General features: G+C 41.5%; 1 protein-coding gene across 1 annotated transcript; it reads left to right on the top strand.

The window, feature by feature from the left end:
* Nucleotides 1-2943: 2943 nt before the first annotated feature.
* Nucleotides 2944-19794, top strand: NOM1 (nucleolar protein with MIF4G domain 1). The gene is made up of 11 exons (XM_009086280.4): nucleotides 2944-3889; nucleotides 5264-5388; nucleotides 6321-6516; nucleotides 8344-8667; nucleotides 9148-9258; nucleotides 10074-10241; nucleotides 10842-10963; nucleotides 14654-14786; nucleotides 15130-15261; nucleotides 15972-16081; nucleotides 16922-19794. Exons 1-11 carry the CDS (start codon nucleotides 2957-2959, stop codon nucleotides 17097-17099), a joined length of 2532 nt encoding a protein of 843 aa, XP_009084528.2. The 5' UTR covers nucleotides 2944-2956; the 3' UTR covers nucleotides 17100-19794.
* Nucleotides 19795-21497: the final 1703 nt, after the last annotated feature.

The raw sequence follows: 21497 nt of genomic DNA on the forward strand, positions 1-21497 counted from the left end.
CACAGGAATGTTGGAAGAGTCCTTGGTAGGAGTTTCTAATTTATTCACATTTGAGACATTAAGAAGACTGTCTTTACCAGTTACTCAAAGTCAAATTGGTAAATATAAAATAATAAACCACATTAATCTGGGAGAGGATCTGAAATATTTGTTGTAATGTATTTATTTTGATAAGGCATCAAAATGCTGGCATTTGAATGCTGGATTAGCCTATTAAGCAGATTGGTATTTCTTTAAATATTACATTTTCTTGACTATGATATTTATACTTTGTTGAAATATTGTTTTAATTCTTTGAAAGTATTTTTACTTCAAAACCAGGAAATAATAATTCTGTTCATACATTTTGCAAAAGTAACATGACTATTTTGACCCAAATTTGAGATTATGGGGTTTAGCAAAATACATGCTCTTCACATTTTGCTTTGTGACATGAATTATTGAAGAAGGCAAATAACAACATTTTCTCTCTTTGAAGATACATGAAATTTCCCATTACTGGAAAGCTCTCTTTTCCTGACTAACAAATTACATTATTAGACACAAGGAAGATGCAAATCTTAGGGTTCTAAAAGCACCTAATATTTTCTCAAATTATATTCAGCTGTATTTATCTTGCATTCTGGCATGCTGCTGGATTACTGTTATCAATAAATCTATAAATAGGATGCAAAATGCATGTGAGCTGTCTGTGCATGAATAAAGAGTGGCCTGGCAATAAATTACAACATAATATATAGTTAAAAATGTAGGAAAAGGAATGCCTTGACAAATCAATGCAACATATTTTGTCAGTGAGGATGAAAGATTCATTATGCATCAGCCTTGAGAAAGCTGAATTTCTGAGGCACGGGTCACCTAGGACATATGATGTAATCAGAGAATATGGAAACATGCACAGAAAGACAAAAATAATCTTCTGAGTAATAAAGCCATATTAAATTGTCAGGCAAAATGTAAGTCCTGTGCAGTACTTCATTGTCCAAAAGAGGTCAGGAGTACCACTACAAAGAAAATGGAACCTGACTTCCTCTGGATTTGGTCCCCATAGCAGGTTCAAGACCAACTCTTTTTTTGAAACTGGTTCATGTGTGCTGGCTTTCACTTGTGTTTTTCTCATGTCTGTTAATGTCTAGGCTCATCTTGAGGCTCTTTGTACAGCCAAGAAATTCTTTCCTTTGCCAGTTTTCAATGAAACTTGGGAAAATTCAGTGTTTGGGGGAACTCCAGTCATCTGCCAGACATGACTGGCACACACCCAGCAGGCTCCATAAGCCTGGAGCACAGCACAGACTAAAAATAAGACTGACCAATTGGTTTTCCTGCTGACAGCAGCAAACTGCCATGGGACATTTAATTTCCTCTGATCACATGGATGACAGACAAGCTGTCACCAGCTGTGCAGAGCCAGGAGGATGCATACCTGTTGCAGAGGCACAGGCCCCAGCAGTAGCATCACCTTGTCATGAACGCTGGTGAGGGTGGAAATGCCCCAAGAGAAGTTGGCACCAGTCACAGAATGCCAGAATGGGTCACAGTGGGGTCATCTGGGCCAACCTCCCTGCTCAAACAGAGTCATCCCAGAGCACACAGCACAGGAATGCATCCAGATGCTTCTGGAATTCCTGCAGTAAGGGAGACTCCACATCCTCTCTGGGCAATCTGTTCCAGTGCATGGTCACCCACACAACAGTTCTTCATCATGTTTAGGTGGAACTTCCATGCATCAGTTCCTGCCCATTGCCTCTTGAGCTATTGCTTGGTACCACTGAGAGGAGCCTGGTCCATCCTTTTGGCAGCCTCCCACAGACATTTATATACAGTAATGAGATCCCCTCTCAGTCCTCTCTTTTAGAGGCCAAACAGGCCCTGCTCTCTTAGCCCTTTCTCATTAAAGAGATGCTCCAATCCCTTAATCCTCTTTGTACTGGACTTGCTCCAGGAGCTCCGTGTCTCTCTTGTCCTGAGGACAAGAGCTGCACACAGCATTCCAGACGTGCCTCACAAGAGCTGAGCAGAGAGGCAGCATCACCTCCCTGACCTGCTGACAATGCCCTTCCAAATGCATTTGAGGATCCCATTGATTTCTTGGCCGCAAGGAAACTCATGAACAGCTTGTCATCCATCAGCACCCCTAAGTTCCTCTACAGAATACCATGGACATGGATATTGGCTCTGGCACACTCAGGAAGAAATACCTGAGCTTGGCAGTGTTGGAAGGGGCTTAAAATGTGGGTCTTGGCAGGTGGAGGGGTGGCCAGGGGCTGGTGTCCCTCAGCTCCTCAAGAGGCATCAGTGAGAGCCCCATGCCCCATGGGAGCCTTGGGATCACAGCCAGGGCTGTGACGGACAAATTGCTCCAGTCCCTGGTGTAAGAGGAACAAGCCTTGCATTCTCTTTCTGGACCATGTCTAAAAACGGGCAACAAAGCTGGTGAAGGGTCTGCAGCATAAATCCTATAAGCAGTGGCCGAGGGAGCTGGGGTTGTTTAGCCTGGAGAAAAGAAGGTTTAGGAGCGACCTTATCACTCTCGACAACCACCTGAAAGGAGGCTGTAGCCAGGTGGGGGTCAGGCTCTTCTCCCAGGTAACAAGTGATAGGACGAGGGGACACAGCCTCAAAATTTCTTCACAGAGAGGGTGACTGAAATGGACTGCCCAGGGACGCGGTGGAGTCCCTGTACCTGGAGGGGTTTTCTTAAGCACTGTACTTAACGCCACGGTCTAGTTGCAGTGATGGTTCACTCAACGATCTCAGAGGTCTTTTCCGACCTAATTTATTCTATTATTCTGTGAATTTACATACGCACAAACGAGGGGATCTCGACCGACCGGGCGCCTTTGAAGCGGCATTCCAGAGTCCCGTCCCCTCAGAGCCGCCACCCGCACCCAGCAGGGGGCGCTATGCCCGGCATGGCGGCGGCGCGCCGGAAGCGGCAGCCCGGCCGCTCTCCAAGATGGCGGCGCCCAGGGGCGGTGTGGCTGGGGGTAGGATGAAGCGGGGGGCGGCCGCCCGCGCCCGCCGCGGCGGGAAACTGGACCGGCTGCGGCAGGCGGTGCAGGACTACGTGCAGGCGGCCGGCGGCCAGCCGTCGCTGGCTCTGCTCAAAGACTCGGAGAGGTACAATCGCAGGAGCCGCCGGGACGCCAGGAAGGAGAAGCGCAGACTAAAGCGGAGCCGCCGCCGCCGACTCCAACGCGGAGAGCTGGTGGAGGTTCCCACCGTCCCGGCTAAGCCCGCTCCAGCGAAGCCGGCCCCGGCCAAACCTTCTTCGGCCAAATCCGCTTCGGCCAAGCCCACTCCGGCCAAGCCGGCCCAGGCCAAGCCGGCTTCTGCCGCCCGCCCCGGAGCCCCGGCTCCGCCCGCCGCTGGGAAGCAGCGGCCCAGGCCGGTCTTAGCATCGTTATCGACAGCCCTCGACGCCCCCTCCGCCGCCCCAGCCACCTCGGCGCGGAAACGGGCCCTGCTGGAAGCCAACGAGGAGGAGGAGAAGGAGATCCGGCGGCTGGAGCGGCAGCTGGGGCTCGGGAAGCGGCGCAAGAAGCAGGAGGGCCCGGCGGCCGAGCGGCTGCCGCAGAGCTTCCTGCGGGACGGGCTGGGATACGTGCTGGGAGCGCTGGGCACACGGGCCGGGCTCAGCCAGCTCTGCGAGAGCAGCGACGAGGAGAGCGAGCGGCAGGACCGCGAGCCGGGGCCGCGGGAGCGCCCGCCGGGGAGCGAGGAGGATGGTGACGACGAGGAGGATGGTGACGACGAGGAGGCTCAGGAAGATGCCTCAGACCCCTCCGAGGCAGATGACGTGGAAGGACATTGGGAGAGCGAGAGCTCGTCCCCTGAGGACGGCGGGGTGCCAGAGGCCAGCGAACCCTCGAGCGAGGAGGAGGAAGAGGTAGGATGTTCGCCTCAGCACAAACCTGCTTCCCAAAGCACATCCTCAACAGAGAGCAGAGTTGCATCGCCGCTGTTAAGCCCAGGTGTTCTCTGTCCAGTCGGGCCACGTGGAGCGTTGTCCTTGTTCTAAGCAGCTGGGCCAGCGACACTGTTGACTTGAGGGGTCTGCCAGGTCCTGGAGACATTTGTTAGACGTGGAGGGAGAGTTCCCGAGTTGTGGGGGTCCCAGTTGCCGGATTACCAGTCGTTGGTTTTTCTGAGTCTGGATTGAAGGCACTTGAGACAGTAGTTTCGTGTTCAGACTCAAGTGTTTATTATTTCTTATCAGTAAAACAGTCTCACTACTGTGAGTTGGGCAGCTTTTCATTAGAAGGCACAAAATGGCCAACAATCTCTTGTTCCAAGGTCTTTTAAGACTAAACTATCCAATTAAGAACTGACACCTAGATTTTTTTCCCTTTTAACCCAATAACTGATCCCAAAGATCTCGCATTTTTTCTGCCCAATTACAAAATGCCACCCAAACCCAAAATGAAGAAGGAGGAAGAAGCAGCATAAAGAAAAAGCCCAGGAAAACACCCTGTGCCCTCCATCTTGCTTCCATCCACAACATACTAAAAATCCCAAACCCTCAATTTCTCACCAAGTGACACACCTACACTGCTCTCTATAATCTATTTCACACTTCTTTGTATTCTAGTCTATCTTGAAGTCTAGGAAACTTTCTCCATGAATGAGGGTCAAAGTCAGTGCTCCCCTGGGGGTCAGGACACCCCAGAGCAGACAGAGAAATATTCCCAGTGCCCTGGGTTTCCACACCGAGTCAGGCTGGTGGCAGAGAATACTCTGCAGCACAAGGCACGTGGGAGCTGTGTGTGAAATCTGCAAATAAAAGGAGCTGCCCTGGCATTTGAGTGTAAGAAAATGATCAAGCCCTTCTGCAGAGACAGCTTGTGTTGAAATCAGCATCAGTTACACACTGAAATGTTACTTTCTGAAGGATCTTAGAGGTTCTGCCAGTATTAGGTCTTGTTGAATGGGTGGAGAGAGGAGGTCACACAGGACATTTAGCCTTCATGGGCCTAAATAAAACTTGAGTAAAACCAAGACTTAAGATGCCAGGTTTTAATGACCATAACTTAAAGAAAGTTGGGGAAGAGGCGCTTCGCTGTTGTCAAGTTTGTCATAAAGGGTAATTTTTTTGCCTGCTTCTTTTCTTCCTGTTGATCCTTTGGTGTTGATTATTAGATGGTAACATATATTCTCAACTAAAAGTTTGACACTTTAATCTTAAATAGAAATGTATATTTGTGTTCAAGTGTTTAAGGTACTGGTCTGATCTGATACCTTGTTTTCTTGTTTCCCTCCTAAGAGTGATAATCATGGTGCTACAAAGTATGTTCCTCCTCAAATAAGGAAAGCTGAGGAGACCCTAGATGACAAGAAAAGAGAGGAATTGGGAAGACTGAAGAAAATGGTGAATGGCCTCATTAATAGGTAGTCTAATGAAGAAAGTCATTAATCTTTCTGGATCAATGTGACAACGCTCATCATTCACGCCCCAGTGGCAAGGATGTGACTTTTCTCTTCACAAAATGATTTTAAGTTGGCAATCATGTCTGCTGTTGTTAAGAATAATTATCTTTATTGGTATAAATTCTTCAAAGCTAGTCATTATAGATGTTGAAAAATCTAGAAAATAAATTTAAGATTGGGCTGTATTCCACACAGCAGTTCCCTGCAAGTGCTAGGTATAATTCACTAAGTGTCAGTTGGGGTATGCTTATTAAAAAAAAAAAAACTCCAAAGAAAACAGGTTTTGGTTTGTTGTTGTTTTTTTTTTTTTAAATAAATTAAATTTCTCCAACACTACAACTGAGGAGGAGCAACCCTTCCTAGGTTAAAGTACTGCAGAATAGAAAAAGTAATTGACATTCATTTCAATTTTAGAACTTTTTAAAATCAGAAATCTATTGGCAATTTTCATCTGTTACCTGTAAAACACAGACTAGAGTTTGTTCAGTCTTTTGAAATTCGCTATACCATATATGCTAAAGTATTAATTATTTTCATACTTAACTTCTTCAAAGACTCTGATGTGGCACAGTTAAAACTGCTAAAACCAGTCTCTTTTTGTATTAAATCTGTTCAGTAAGCAGTGTGACAGTGATTTCTAAATCCTGTTGTTAACACGTTTTTACATGTATTTTTTTAAACTACACTAGAATTAAATGTACTGTACTTTTTTAATTTAGTAAACACAAAAAAATACAAAAGGGTTCCTTCCAGTCATCTTGTTAATCTTCAATCTTTTCTTCTTAAGTTAAACTAGTTTCTCTAAAAAGAATAGCTGTTTGTTCGGTGAATTCAAAATTGTGGAACCATGTAAGGAGAAGAAAAAGTGAACATTGGATTTTGTTTCTCCATAGGCTGAGTGAACCAAATTTGTCCTCCATCAGTGGACAGATGGAAGAGCTCTACATGGCCAACAGCAGAAAGGACATGAATGACACCCTGACAGACATTCTCATGAATGCCTGTGTTACTGCAGTTGCCATGCCTGCAAGACTCCTGATGGAGCACGTCCTTCTGGTCAGCATCCTTCATCATAATGTAGGAATTGAGGTAATTCTTGTGCTTGGGACAAATTGTGTATAATAATACATGTTGTAGAGTGTTTCCCTTGACATTTTTTTAAATTGTCTTGTAATTTTTAATTATGTGGCACTGACAAGCATCTTTAGTTGAGTTTCATCAGTTTTTGTGGCTTATTTGCAAGGCAGACTTATTTCCACAAGTGAAAGCGTATAAGTCCACTGCTTTATCTGATTTTATCTCCTCCATGAGTTATCACTAGTCTGTTATAAACCCATCATTTTTTCATCACAATCTTTCTGCAACCAGTAGAAAGGTTTCTAACCTTCAAAGTTTCTAACCTTCAGCTTCTCTTCACTTTAGTTACACTAATCTGTTTCTGTTCTCATGGTTACATGGGGGTATTGTTTTTGAACTATGTATATCCAGATAAGAAAAGTGTTGCAACTACAGGAATCCGTTTACAATGGTGGATAAACTTCTTTTTTAAGCAAATCATGCAAATCATCAGTGGAATTAAGTAGTTATAATGTGGAATATTAAAAATTTCAAAAAGTATAGCAATTTTTGGAAGGGATTTTGTGTTTTTAAGCCTGATGAATGAGGTGAAATCCCTCTTGCCCAAGCTGATGCTGATGCTCATGATGTCAAAGGGAATATTTTAGCTAATTTCAGTTAAACGTCTGTCAGGAAACAAAGTCGTTTCAGCAGTGTATTCCTATTAGATTACTCTTTTTTCTTCCCCCCACCTCTCAATGCAAAAAAAATGCAAGTTTTTCAGTTTGTCATACAGTGGCCTGAATGCTGGCTCTGAAACCATATTAAATATCAGATGGATGCAATTTCATTGAAGAAGCAGCTTTCTCCATGTAGCTTTGGCATTAAACTTTTATTTTGCCCCTCTTTGCTGCTTGAAAGGCAGTTCTGACTGCAAATACAATGTTTCTGTAAAATAAATGTACAATATGCATTACAGGAAAATGTGACAGTACAGCTGCACTGAAGATTAGGTTGAGCAATGCAGAAGTTGCCCAGTTTATAAATTTGTGCAGCCATTGGATAGTTAACACCCAAGCCGGGTCAAGGCTTGTAATGCAGGTCAGTACTGCTGCCGAGACTTCTGGTTTTCTTACGGTCAGCAGATTTTGGCACAGTAATAATGGGCGAGGGTCTTAATTAGCAGCAGTGTATTCATTACCTCCCTGTGTTTTAGAGCCTGTAGGCTTTCTAATCATAGCCTTTAGCATCAGTTCTCTCTTCAGAAATAAATCTATTCCAAAATTTCTTTTCCCAGCTGTACTGCTGACAAACATCTAAGAATTATTCCCACTTCAAAAGCAGCTGTACCTTGTATTCAGCAACTGTGAAAACTTGGTATTTTGGGGATTTTTTCACAATATTATTTTTTATCCTTCTGTTAAGGATTTTGTTCTGGAATGCCAAACTCAGGAATGTGTTTGCTTTTTGACATGCAGCTTTTCCTGGATGAATGACTAGCAGTAACAGCATGTTAGTCTGACATCTGGAAAGATGCTAATATGTGTCCATGAATATTATGTAAATAAATGCTGGTGTATGTGTATGGTATGTTCATAATATTTGTTTTTCTTGCACAGGCTTTAAAAGGCAACTGGATGTCAAATATGAGGTGTAAATAACATAGACTTCTACAAAAATGTCACACCATTTAAATATTTGTGTATGTAAATGTAGAACATCCCTATTGGTTAAAAGGAGCAACAGTATTTCTCTAAAATTAATAGTGGCAGTGACCCAAAAATGAGTTTTACAGATGTCTAGAAAATCTACTTAGAGTTAACTGCTGGATTTTTTTTTCCTTAATGGAATTGTTGCCAGGTCGGTGCTCACTTTTTGGAAGCTGTGGTGAAGAAATTTGATGAACTCTGTAAAAGTGATTCTGAAGGGAAGGAATGTGAAAATCTGCTTGCCTTGATTGCTCATCTGTATAACTTCCATGTGGTTCATTGCCTGCTGATCTTTGATATTCTGAAAAAGCTTGTTAGCGCTTTCACTGAAAAAGAGATTGAGCTGATTTTGTTTCTTCTGAAAAATGTGGGCTTTTCCTTAAGAAAAGATGATGCATTGGCTTTGAAAGAGCTGATCACTGAAGCCCAGAGGAAAGCAAGCACAGCAGAGAAGAAATTCCAGGATCAGACAAGGGTATGTGTTTGTTCTAAATATTTCATATTCTCAACTGCCTGTAATAAGGACTTGGATACATAGTTTAATTTACAGAAATGTTTTCTGCTGCATTCTATTTAGGTTCTATATTACCAATACTGTGACATTCAATTATTTGCATTCTTCTTGTTTGTCTTTCTGCATTTGTTTTTAGGACACAGGTGCCAATATGCTTGTGATGGGTGGGACAGGACTGGTTTGTGTCTTATGCAATGGACAGTTTTTCTGTTTCATGATACTTTATACACTCAAAAAAATAGGTGTTTAGCAGATGAAGCTTTTACACAGTTACAAATTAATGTAATAGAGATAAAAGTAAATATGTTCTATTTAAATTTTGGTGTATATTGGCAGCTAAGCTGCTTATTCTTACAGAATAGTAATTTCAAAGTATACTCTTCTACTCTATATAATAAACCCACAGCTTAGAACTGACAGAACTATTTCTTTCCCCAATAGGTTCGGTTCATGCTGGAGACTATGCTGGCACTTAGGAACAATGACATGCGGAAGATCCCTGGCTATGATCCTGAGCCAGTTGAAAGACTCCGCAAATTGCAGAGATCTCTGGTGAGAACTAACTTGGCTGGTGTAGCCTTGTTATTCTTAATCCAGGAGTAATTATTTGTATTGGATGTCAGCTTTCTTGGGATTTTTTGTTGGTGGTTTTTTTGTTTGTTTGTTTGTTTTTGGGGTTTTTTTGACAGAATGGGCAGATTGTCTAGAACAACCCAGTATAAAAGGGATGAAAGTAATATATCAGTGCAGGATGTGCATATCAGCTTAAGAGGCCAGGCAAAAACAAGCTAGGTAACCTAGTTCTGGAGGATTTCCTCTCTTAAATTTTTGCAGTTCTTCTGATGCACTTCTAGACTCTGTTGTTGAAAATTCTTATTTTGTTCAGAGTTTAAAATTTTTGTTATTTGAGCTGTACAACATATAAGGCAGTTTGTTGTGTCATTTTTTGTAGTCACAAGTGTTCAAAAGGGAAATCATGACCACAGATTGTAGGATGCTGCAATGTCAGCATCCTCTGAATTCTAATCAAACTTTGTGATTGGAAGATGTCTACTTTTTAGATTAGTATCTCTTTTTTCAAATAAAAAACCCAATAGCTTCTGTGTGTAGATTTATGCAACTTTATGCATTTAAAAAATTACATCATAAAGAAAGCTTGTAAATTCTTTTCAGGTTGCTGATTGAAAAAGAAGTTAGGGAGGAAACATGGGAAGACCTTTATGAAGATATGAATTTATATGTTTAAAGTTTTTGTTTAAAAACGATTTTAAGTAATTAAAGTATTTGTTGTGGTCTGTAAGAAGAGAGAGAAAAGGTTTCAAATAAAAGCTTTTGTGTTGGTTTTTACTTTTGTTTTGCTATTCAAGGTTCACAGCAGTGGTTCAGGAAAAGACACCCAGCTCCGCGTGTCCCTGGAGTCTCTCCTCAGTGCTGACCAGGTCGGTCGCTGGTGGATTGTGGGGTCATCCTGGAGTGGAGCACCAATGATCAGTGATACCAAAAGCCAGGCTCAGCAAAAGCTGCAAGTAGGAAAGGTAAATCCAAATTAAAAGTCTAAGTGTTTGTGATCTCTTGAAGATTTTTCATATGTGTCAGTAAGTTCATTTCAGAGTCCACCAAAAAAACCTTCACATGCTCTTGTAAGACCAAGCTTTTGGACTGTAAATTCTGCTTTCTGTTTTTTAAAACATTGTACTCATGTACTTCATGACAGCTGTTACTAAAAATATGGTATGGCTTGTTTTTTCTTACCCTGTGGAATTGCTAAGGTGAAAGAAGAGACTTGATTCAACAGTGGATTTGCTAGTAGGAATTCTGACAGGTTGTGGTATCTGTCTGTGGCATATATCCAAGCTGATTCCAAAAGTAATGTGATGACATGGTCATGGTGAATTACTTATGTTAAAGAAGCATGTCTTAAAATTAATTGGCACAATTAAAGTAGATTAAAATGTATTTCCATAGTTGAAAAAGCTCCTGATGATGTCTGTGCCTCTGGACAAAAGCTCAGGACCTTTGGATGGGTGATTCATTATTTACTGGAGAGCTTCAGTGATGGTGTTATTTAAGGCTGTACAGAAATAGCTTTTTTTTAAGGCAAACAAAAATAAAATAGCATAAAACTTTATTTTCAGGTGAGTTCAAAAATAATGGAGCTTGCTCGTAAGCTGAGAATGAACACTGATATCAGGAGAAGTATTTTTTGTGTCTTGATGACAAGTGAAGACTTCATGGATGCCTTTGAAAAACTTCTGAAGTAAGTACAGAAATCAGCCCAGAACTAAAAACAGGGTGTAAATGCATTTCTGGTTTGGGCTTAAGAACATTCAGATGGTAATGCAATTAAAAGAAGTGCATAGAGAAAAAAAGGTAGGAGAAGGGACCAGAACCCTGATGTAAGGATTAATGGGGGCAGGCAGATCTGACTGGCAGTCAGAGAAAAGGAATAGCCCCTGTTGTTGTCACTCCTGGCTGTAACTGGGATTTGCAGCATCTTTTGATGTGAGGAGCCTGTGTCTTTTTGCATTGGAGCTGTGTATCCCAGCAGAGTGGATGGAAGGCTGCTGCAGGCTTGTTTCCTTACAGAGGCAGACCAGAAGCCCTTGTAGAACATCTCTTAGGTTTTTTGCTGGATTGCTGTGATTTCTGTACCACTGCCACTTCTGTGACTTCTTGCCACCTTGTTAAGCCATCTCTGCCCATGCTTGCATGACCTGGGACTGTTCTAGCACCTCCACCTCCCTCTTGCAGAATTTATTAGCTTTGGGTTTGCTTCACATGAAGACCAGTTCCCTTACCCCTTGACAAGCAGCTCTTCAGAAGATGTGGTCAGGGAAGAGCTCAAACCAAGCTATTCCTTGTGTTTGCCAGAATATTCTGACAAACACAAGGAACTGCGAGGGGAGTCTGTAGGAGCTGCAAGGGGAGAGATCAGGTCTGAACTTTTCTGTCTCAGCCTTGTAACTCGAGTATTGTCTTACTAAGATGGCATGCAATTATTTAATTTGCTTACCAAACCAAAACAGACTTTGTAATAAAGTCAACTAATATTTGATTAAATGCCACTTTTGCAAAACACAGCTTGGACTTGAGACTGTAATGGAGTCATTCCAATATCTTAATATGGCCTGTTCAATTAAAAGAAATTAGCTGCTGCTGCAGCTCTTGCCAAGACCTGGCAGCTCAATTTGCAAATTGGACTTGACTCTCATATTTAAGCTAGTACACAAATCTGAATACATACAGGCTTGGCAGAAAATCTCTCTGCAGGCTGCCTGGTGTGTGTTGGTGCTGATGTTTATACAGGAAACTCAAAGAGAGGAATTCTTAAATCTGCCCACATCTGGCAGAGTATAATGGAAAGTACACATAGTTGTCAGTGAAGGAATTAGCTTCAATGTGAACATGTGTTCCAGAGTGTACAGGAATTTGTGTTTGTATGTTTGATGTCTCATGAGGAAGAGCATATAAAGAAATATTTCAACTGCTCTTGTTGATTCATCTGCTGCTAGTTCTGTGGCAGAGTTGAGATGTGGTTAAAGGATAATTTAAACTACTTGAAATTCAGGCTGCTATAGTTTTTCTAGTCCCTTTCCTCCTTACTGCAGATGAAAGTATTAGTTTGAAGCCAGAACAGCTCCCTGAAGTGGCTCAGTGATTGCAGAGGTGTCAGTGAAGAGAGAGGGCTGGGAACATCACTGGTGACAATGAGGAGAGAGTGAGACTGGATGCTCTTCATCAGCTGAAAGGCCACACCTTCACAAACCACAGTTTCACTCAGGAGGGAGAATGAATGCTGCTTAAGTTTGATGGAGAGGCAATTTCTGAAGTTACTTTGTAGACATAAAAAATTTGAGAAACTTCACATCTCAGAAAATACTGAGCCACTCCTGAAAGGCTCAGCTATCCTATTGGAGTGAGATGTGTAATTCAGGATAACTTTGTGTCAGCAAGCTTTTCCTTACAAAATCATTCTCAATTTAGTATCTTGCTAAATACTCACTACTAAAGTGAGTGTATCTACTAATATAATTTGAACTGACTTAAAAGGGGATTTAAGAGTTGCTATTTTTGATCTGGAGACAATGATAGTCTTGGGCTTCAGCTGATGATAACTAACCTACTTGGAGGCAGGCTTCTCCTGGTGACAAACTGCTTCAGATCCCCTTTACAGCAGGATCACGATATAGAAATCCATGGGAATACTGTAACTCATGAATAATTGAATCAGTGAGGCGGTTTCACATTCTGTATCAAAGAATATCAGGCTTATGAAATCTACACAGGTTTATGGTGAAGATCAGCAGTGAAAGACAGTCCAGACTCTAAAATTTTAGATGTTTAGGAGTTCCTTTTCTGTGAAGAAGTGAAGGTAGGAAGAAAATTGAATATCCAAGGGTTGTCACTTGGTTACAACTCTGGCAACATGAGTATTTCCTAAATAAGCAAGTCATGATAGGAGTGATGAAGAACAAGTAAAAGAGACTGTGCCAAACTAGTGATTGCAGTGTAGCTTCCCAAGTCTTCTATTAAATGCAAATCTGATGGCTGAAAACCTGTATACTTGTAAAAAAAAACCTTTTGTTGCTCTGAAATCAGATGGAACTTAGCTGATGGGAGAGCAGGTGGGTTATGACACAGACACAGCACTTCCAGTATTGACCCCCTTTGGAAGAGCAAACTTCTCAATTTTTACTGCTCATTAGCCTAGGAATCATCCCAGATTTTTCTACTGTGAAACTTTAAATTCTGGGGAGTTTGGGCTGAACAGCACTGGTTTTTTCTCTGTTAATCTGGGGTGTCTGTGGTCACATGCAATGCAGATGTCTGGAGGTGTGTACAAAGGAGGGATATTGGCATCAGGTAATGACCAGTTACCCTACAAACAGTAAGGCAAGTTCCACTGGAATCAAACTTGGTTAGAAAGTACTCTTGAGTTGTACTAAAGCCCTGTGAAACTTGAAGACGCGAGAAGAATTTTGTTTGGTATTTTTCAGATTCTAATATGATGCATTTTTCATTTAAATTTGCTTTAATACTGCCAAGCATTTGGCAGCATTAGGAAGTTAAATCATATTATACACAGACCAGGTACATTGTGAGTTAGTCACCATTCCATGCCAGAGTATTTCAGCCCTCTTTTACACTGGTCAGCTGTTGGGGTGGGAAGGCTGCTCAGTCCTTGGCCTTCATGCCGAAGCAGCCAACATAAGATAGGTATATAGACAGATGCTGTTTTCTCCAGGCTTTTTTTTTTTAAGGTGCTTTGTAATCACTGACTGTATCCTCTTAGGCTGCTATCAAACAAAAATGAATTTCAAGTATCAGCTAGCATGGATTTGACCCAGAGATTAAAAAATTTATTTCACCAAGTAAGAAAAACATCTAAGAATATTTTCTTATCCCTACTAAGTACCACAGAAGAGAAGGGCCCTGGAAATGTTTCTCCAAATAGGCTTGCACTGATCCAAAGGCTGGTATTCTTCCCATGACCATTAGTACAAGCATGAGATTATCACAATGGGACCCTTCTTGTTTCACTAGCCTTTTTTTCACAGTTTAACCCTTGTAGTGGTACCTGTGGGTGCAGTTCTGCTGGTACCTCTGTGCCCTCTCTTCTGGAGAGCTGCAAACGTGGAGTGGATACCTTTCCTTCCCTGGGCAATGATAATACTTTTATCATTCCACTAATGTTTATTGACGTCTTGCTTTTGCATCTCCTCCTTTAACACCCATAAGGCTTCAGCATTTTCACAGAGCCATACCAGGATACTTGTTTAGCCAACAAGTTGGAGTCCATTGCAGTTCTAAAGACTTCATGGGTACTTTGTTACAAGTGTGATGTTTGGAGAGGTTTTAAGGCATTACTCTCAGATGTTGACTGCAGCTCTTTGTGTCAGCAAGTTTTTCCTTACAAAATGAATCTCAATTTCTTGCTAAATTTTAGGCTTGGACTGAAAGATCAGCAGGAGAGAGAAATAGTTCATGTCATCCTTTACTGCTGCTTCCAGGAGAAGACATTCAACCCCTTCTATGCATTTTTGGCTAACAAGTTTTGTGGACATGAAAGACGATTTCAGGTAAAGACAAATCTGTTGCTTCATTGGTTTTGTGTCATGACTGTGGTTAGGAAGAGAATGGGTACATGCCTGTTAGGATCTTGATCCCAAGGAAAAATTCTGCTGGTATGGCTAAGCATTCAGTAAGGCATACTCATGGTAAGATCTGAATAGGAAATGAAATGCTGAATGTTTTATTTCTTCTGTTTTATGCATTTTAAAATAATTGGAACAGTCTGATCAAGCATTTATGTTAATTAAAGGAGGGCTTATAAAGAATACAAGGTCAAAAGGTTTGTTATGTTGTTACTCAATTAAACAGCTACTTGATTTGTAGGATTATTTTTTTACCTTTGACCCCTAGGTGACATTTCAGTTTAGTATTTGGGACAAAATCAGAGACTTAGAAAACCTGTCAGCTGCTGCCATCTCCAACTTGGTTTCACTGCTGGCTCACTTAATAAGGACAAAATCACTGCCACTTTCAGTTCTCAAGGTTGGTGTGTTTTCTTTTCAAATCCTTCTGTTTTTTCCCTGCATGTGCTAGTTCTATGGAAGGCACATTTTCTCTGTTACTTACATGGTACTTCAGCTGATTATGCTAAGACAAACTTGTTTTAAAATTACCAAATTGTTCCAATTGATTATGGTAATGCTGTCATTTGGGAAAGGGAACCTGTGGTCACCCAGGCATAGAGAAAGTCTACATTTCTTTTTTTAGAGCAGTTGTGAGATTATTTCCTTTAGTGTATCCAGAATTGGAACTGAGGCCCCTTCATTAGCAGGCTTTGCCAGAGGTTTTTGTGCTATGGTTTTTAGCTGATGTTGTTTTTATTAGACAAGAAAGTGCTGAGTAGATTTCTTGGATTTCAGAATGGGTTGTCCACAGAATTCTATTAGAAAAGTAACTGGAATGTATTAAACAGGCAATTAAATGGATTGTGCCAGGTACTTACAAAGTATTTATCTAATTGAGAAAGGACATCTGGTATTCTGGTACCAGCAGACTTCTACTCCTTAGAAGGTTCTTTGCTTTCATTATTGATTGGCTTTTGGAGGCAGCCTTCTCAGGTAATTATTCTGTGCTAAATTCAAGGCTCAGTATATGCAGAGGCCAGTTGGTGTGCTTAAAGTTCTTCATTTAGGAGAGAAGACCAGCTGTTTAAAATACTTGAATTAATCTAAATGTCCCTCTCTGTCTGCCAGGTAATTGAATTCAGTGAACTGGACAAACCCAAAGTCCGTTTCTTACGACAGGTATTAAGCACACTGTTAACCAAAGCAGATGAGGAAGAAATTACTGACATTTTTATGAGGTAAGTGATCACTGGCATCTCCAGAGAACCCATGTTGAGTAGTAATTAAGATAAGAAGTTTGCCTATTTTGTTTGGAATTACAGTTTGCCTTTTCCACACATCAGCTCTCCATCCCTTAAAATGTGAGCTCTTCCTGGCTGAGTGGGGCCAGTGTGTCTTATATGTGTTGGTACAGACTCTGATAGAGATGCAACTGTGTTACACAAAATAAGGCTTCCAGATATTCAATGGATCATTTTGGTCATAGGATTTTCGTGAGCAGAGCTCTGTAATTCCCTGTTCCCCTTATTGCTGTGTGCAGTGGGATTCACTTTGCCAGCTGTCATTGCTAGGATATATCTTAAAAAGGACAAAGAAAGTGATACTAAAGAGGCAAATGTTTGGGGTATTTTTAATGGGTTTATTTTCAATGTTCTCTGAAAAATCTTATTTTTGATATGGGGCAGGGTTACCTGGAGAGGCTGGGAAATTTCCATCCTTAGAGATTTGCAATATCACATAAAGTTTGAAAAAATCAGGCAGTGATGTTTCAGCTGTCATGCAGCAACACAAGGAGGCTTGAACATGGAGTTTGCCTTGTTCTTTGCTGTAATGGGATTGTTTACATAAAGCAAGCCTTAGGCTGAAGTATTCCATTTTATTGTTGAGGCCAGTTGTATGTTGAGTGTTTGGGATGCTTGCCAAACCAAGGTGGACTTGATAATTTGAAAGCTTCTTCAATAAAACTTATTTTATAGGTTGGATTTTTTTCTGCAGCTCTATTTAAAGAAGATGATAAAATGAAGAAACTTCTGAAACAGGGGAAGACTAAATGATATTTTTGATCTGTATCTTTACAGGGTATCTGACAACCCCAAACTGCAAATGCTGCGGGAAGGCTTGAAACTCTTCCTTAGCCACTTCTTACTGAAACATGCCCAAGCCCAAAAGAGTGCTGAAGAAGCTAGCTTGTTAAGAGAGAGAGTGGAACTAGCAACCAAGGCTTTAGAGGCAAAAGAACCCAAACTGAAGCTATAGTTATACTTTTACTAATAAAATATACAGAAAAACCAAGCTGGGGTCTTTCAGACCTAAGTAATTGAGAATGAGGAGAGCTGTTTTACTCTAAAGGATCAATTTTCTTTAGGTAACTAAAGAAAAAATTGCTACTTCTCTCTATGTCCTAATTAGAGGTTTAATTGAAGGGGATACAAGGCCTTTTTGAAGAAAGAGAAAATGTCGTTTTGTCATGTCCCTTTTTGGGACAAGTGCTTCAGGTGGGTGGCTGGTATCTGGAGAAGAGGGTGAATTTCTCTTCTATGATACTTTGTCAGCTGTGGTGTTCTGCATTGTATATTCTAGCCTTTCATTTAAAGTAATAAAAGAAGCAGCCTTAACTAAAGGCTTTTGATAAGGAACCCTGGTACTCACCTGAAGAATGAGGCCACTAGATGGCACAAGCACTGGTGAGTCGGTTGGGGAAGAAATCGACTTTTTTCTTAAAGTGTTGGAAGTTATTTGCTAATTCTGTGAATTGATTCCCTGTGACTGTGGGTCAGGAAAAGATCTTCAGTTGGATTCAGAGCTGTAGCAAAGCAACTTGAAGATCTGTCTTTTCCCAATTATATTGGGTTTAGAGATAACAGCATACTTGTATGGCTTTTTTAGCCTGTTTTTCACGGCTTTAGAAATGGAGTTGCCAAATCACTTGTGTTAATCAGATTTTTCTAGACATAAACAATATCATCAATGTGAGTCTTTAGGAGAGAATATGCCTCTTAAGAGTTTGCTCATGTTTTTAATTTGGATGCTTAAAAAAAAATATAGGCACATTTCTTTCTGTAACACTCTATAAATGGTTTGTTTCTTTTGTCACCTTACCACTACACATTAAGCTGCCATTTTTCTAAATGCTTTGGTGTTTGTGTTAGCTTTACTCTGGCTGTCCTGCCAAGAAGAGAATGACCTTAAATTGGGTGGAGAAGAGAAGTACTTTCTTGTCTGGAATGCTCATCTGTGATCTACCTGTGTTGGAGTTGTCAGCCCTGTTTCTGTAGCCAGACCTGCCTCTGATATCCAGTGGGCCATTTACTTATGGTTCCTCCCAGTTTGCCTGTGATACCAATTGATCTGTCCCTGTTGGCAAAATTTATTTTTTAATCAAATTGTTAAATGTAGTAAATTCTGCTTACTCAGGTGTACTGTTTGGAGGTGGAGAAGTGTTTCCCTCAGCAGCCAGGGAGCTGGTTTTTCTCACCTTTCCTCTGAGAGGATAGGGCAAGCTTTAGAGAAAAAGGTGTCCTGGGAGCAGAGACTTGCTTTCAAAATCCTGGGTCACGCTAGCAAAGTAACAGAAGAGGTTTTTATCAAATAACAAAGCAAGATGCTTTTTTTTCAGCCTGTTTTTTTTCAGCGTGTTTCATACCACTGGCAGCTTTTGAGTGTACAAAACGTAAAAATTCATTGTGATAAAATCAATTACAATGTTTTCTAGAATTCATACCAATTAATAAAGTTTGGGCAGCAGCAGAATTGATGCTATTTTGGTGTTTATAAAAGTCACAACTTTAGGGGGTGTGTGTAAACATCTTCCCTTACAACCAACCATGCCAAACCTTATACTTAAAGTTTGGAGTATGGACTCAGGAGAAAATCTGTGCAAGCCCCTAGAAATAGCTGCCCTGGAACACATGGGGCTCTGTGAGTAAAAATTGTTCCCTCTACACTGCAGCAGCCACTTAATTGCCCTTTTTGCAGGAGTTTAGGTAGACCCAGCATGTCAGCATGTTGGTGCTTTAATAACACACCAATGGAAGCACATTGCTCTAGCAGGCAAATTGAGGCAACTTCTGCTGGAGATAAATTTTGAATCATCTTCCTTAGCCCAAAGGTGCCAGGCTGCCTGTCCTTGCCTGGTATGAGGGCTTTGCTTGATGATGGGAGCTGACCAGCTTTGCTGCTGTGGCAGCACTGCCAAGTGTTTTATGGGTGTGAGCATTCACTTGCTGCAGCTGCCTGAGGTGGTGCAATGCAGGTGTTGCTGTGCAATTAGAGGAGATGGTTTTAACCTTACAGTCGAGAATTACAATTGCTTTTTTTTTCCCACTGAGATTTGCATGAATTATTATTTCTCCCCAAGAGCTCGTATGTTTTGTTCAAAATTAGTGTTATCAGAGCCATTGTTTTGTTTCTGAAGAAAACAGATCTTACCTGCCTGGAATTTTGCATTCAGCAGATTTATGTATAAACATCATTAAAAAAAAAAACACAAAACCCTTTTTAAGGAAAGCAGCAGAAATACACTGCCAGCCCACAGTGCTGTAGTCACATCAACGATGGGTTTTGTGGGTGATTCTGCACAAGTCCCATCCTCTCACTGTGATTCAATGAGTCTGACAGAAATCTGACTATTCCAAGGTATATGTGAATTCCTGAGTCTTGGATCTTGTCATATTTAACAACTTTTTCCATGGTCCTACTGGCCAGATGGCCACAGCTCGACAGAGGTGAAGGCCTGGCAGGCTCTGCTGTTGATGTACAGAAGCATCTGCAAGCTGTTGCTTCAGTGGTGGTTACATTCCAAGGATATAAAGCACATGTGAAAAGGAAAGCAGAGAGGATTTTTGTACTTATTTATATGTGTATTTATATTAAAATATATATATGCATAATGTATTTTATAGGTATTCTACATGTATGCTTCTGTGTCTAAACATATATTAAACACTGTGTATAATTTTTTGCATGTGTCATACTTCTAACCCTGGAGAAAAAACTTGTCCCAGCAGAGCTGGCCCTGCCAGAGTCTCTCCTTCTAGCAGGGCTGTAAGGTCTCTGTAAGAGCAGCAGGGCCAAATGCTGGCAGTTGCCTTCCTGCAGGACTGCACACTAAGCACTGCCTGCCAGCAGAGGCTGCTGGGGAAGTTACACCTGGCTGGGACACATTTTGCTTTGTCTGCACAGAATAAGTGTTCAATAACATACACAAAATAAAGCCCACTGAGGTTTCCTCCTGCTGAGTATTAGTCTGGCAGCCCACATCACACCCCTGTGAGAAATGGTCCCTGATCGTCCCAATAATGGAGATGCCACTTAAAATGTCCCAAATTCTTCCATACAGCAGGTTTGGGAGATTTGCTACTTAATGAGAAGAAAATGGTTTTGGATTGGTAAAAATACAATATTCTGGAAAGCCAAGCAGCTACAGTTGCAACACTAATCCTTACTCCCAGCAGACCAATGGAAAACCCGGTGTGATTTCCCTTAGATGCATTTAACAAAAAGCCGGATGTTTGATTTTTTAGCTGTGTAGCAGAAAATTTCAATTCCCCCTTTAAACAGCACGATCCTCTCACAGCTATTATGGCAGCTTCGATTTTTGTTTTCTTTTAAGCTGGACAGCAATGTTTGAAACTTTCTCTGTTTTCTGTATCAAAATTACCAGGGCAGTGAAGTCTGGTTTTTAGCTTTGGCCGGAGTGTTGCGCTGATAAATCACACACAAGTCCTTTTGGCAGGGTTTTAACACCACACCTGAACGAGCCAAGTATCTGCAGGGCTTTTTTTCACTTGACATTTTTCCATTGTCCTGCACACCGGGGATGAGGGGCTGATGTCAGTCGTGCTCCCAAGGTGCAGACGCGGCGGGGCTGCCCTGCCTGCTGCTGTGGAAGGTGTGCAACCCAATACTGTGCTCAGAGCACATCTGGGATCGTTTCATTCCCATTGTTCTGCCCGTGAACTTTGCACATGAAAAGCTACAGCCCGGCGGCAGCAGCCGGTGCACGACAGTGATTTCAGCTTAATAAATATGTGAGTGGCAACTCTAATGCTCCAATTTTTGTTGCACAGATCGTAATTGCAGCTTAGTGCCCAGCTACATCCCGTGTGTGTGAGTCAATTTGTGATTTTTTTTCCTGCAGTTGATAAAGCAATTTTGTTTTCAGGAGACAATTTGATCCTTAGGGTCACTTTTAAAAGGCTGAGTGTACATTTTACCCAAGATTTTTTGGGTTGGACTGATTTCAGGGATTGTGACTCTTTTACTATATGACACTTTTTGTGATTTCATCTCCTGGAGGAACTTTCCCTCACCCTCCAGTAAAGCATAGTTTAGCATGAGGCTTGCAGGCATGGACAACAAAGCTGCCTGTATGAAACAGCTGTGCTATCCCCAAATTCTGGTTTGACCTGCAGCCTTGCTTTAAAGCTAATTACAGTAGCCTTCCCCTAATTTAGATGCATGCACAATTCCAAACTGGATACCACGTGGTTTCCCTAATAACACTTTAAGGAAATGAATGAGCATCTATCAAGAATAAGCTTAGGGAGAGCCAGCTGGCACTAAAAAAATCCTTAAAACTTGTGTCCTAGGACAAAACTGTTAACACACCAAAACCAGCTCACCTTGTGTGAATTGAGTGGAATTCATTTCTAA

This window comes from Serinus canaria, chromosome 2 (genome assembly GCF_022539315.1).
Source record: "Serinus canaria isolate serCan28SL12 chromosome 2, serCan2020, whole genome shotgun sequence".
Taxonomy (NCBI): Eukaryota; Metazoa; Chordata; class Aves; order Passeriformes; family Fringillidae; genus Serinus; species Serinus canaria.

Excerpts from the sequence above, each read along its gene's own strand:
- NOM1 (XM_009086280.4), top strand. The coding sequence starts at position 2,957 with ATGGCGGCGCCCAGGGGCGGTGTGGCTGGGGGTAGGATGAAGCGGGGG. Across the intron at positions 3,890-5,263 it reads CGAGCGAGGAGGAGGAAGAG|AGTGATAATCATGGTGCTAC; the intron begins GTAGGATGTTCG and ends TTCCCTCCTAAG. Across the intron at positions 10,242-10,841 it reads AAAAGCTGCAAGTAGGAAAG|GTGAGTTCAAAAATAATGGA; the intron begins GTAAATCCAAAT and ends CTTTATTTTCAG.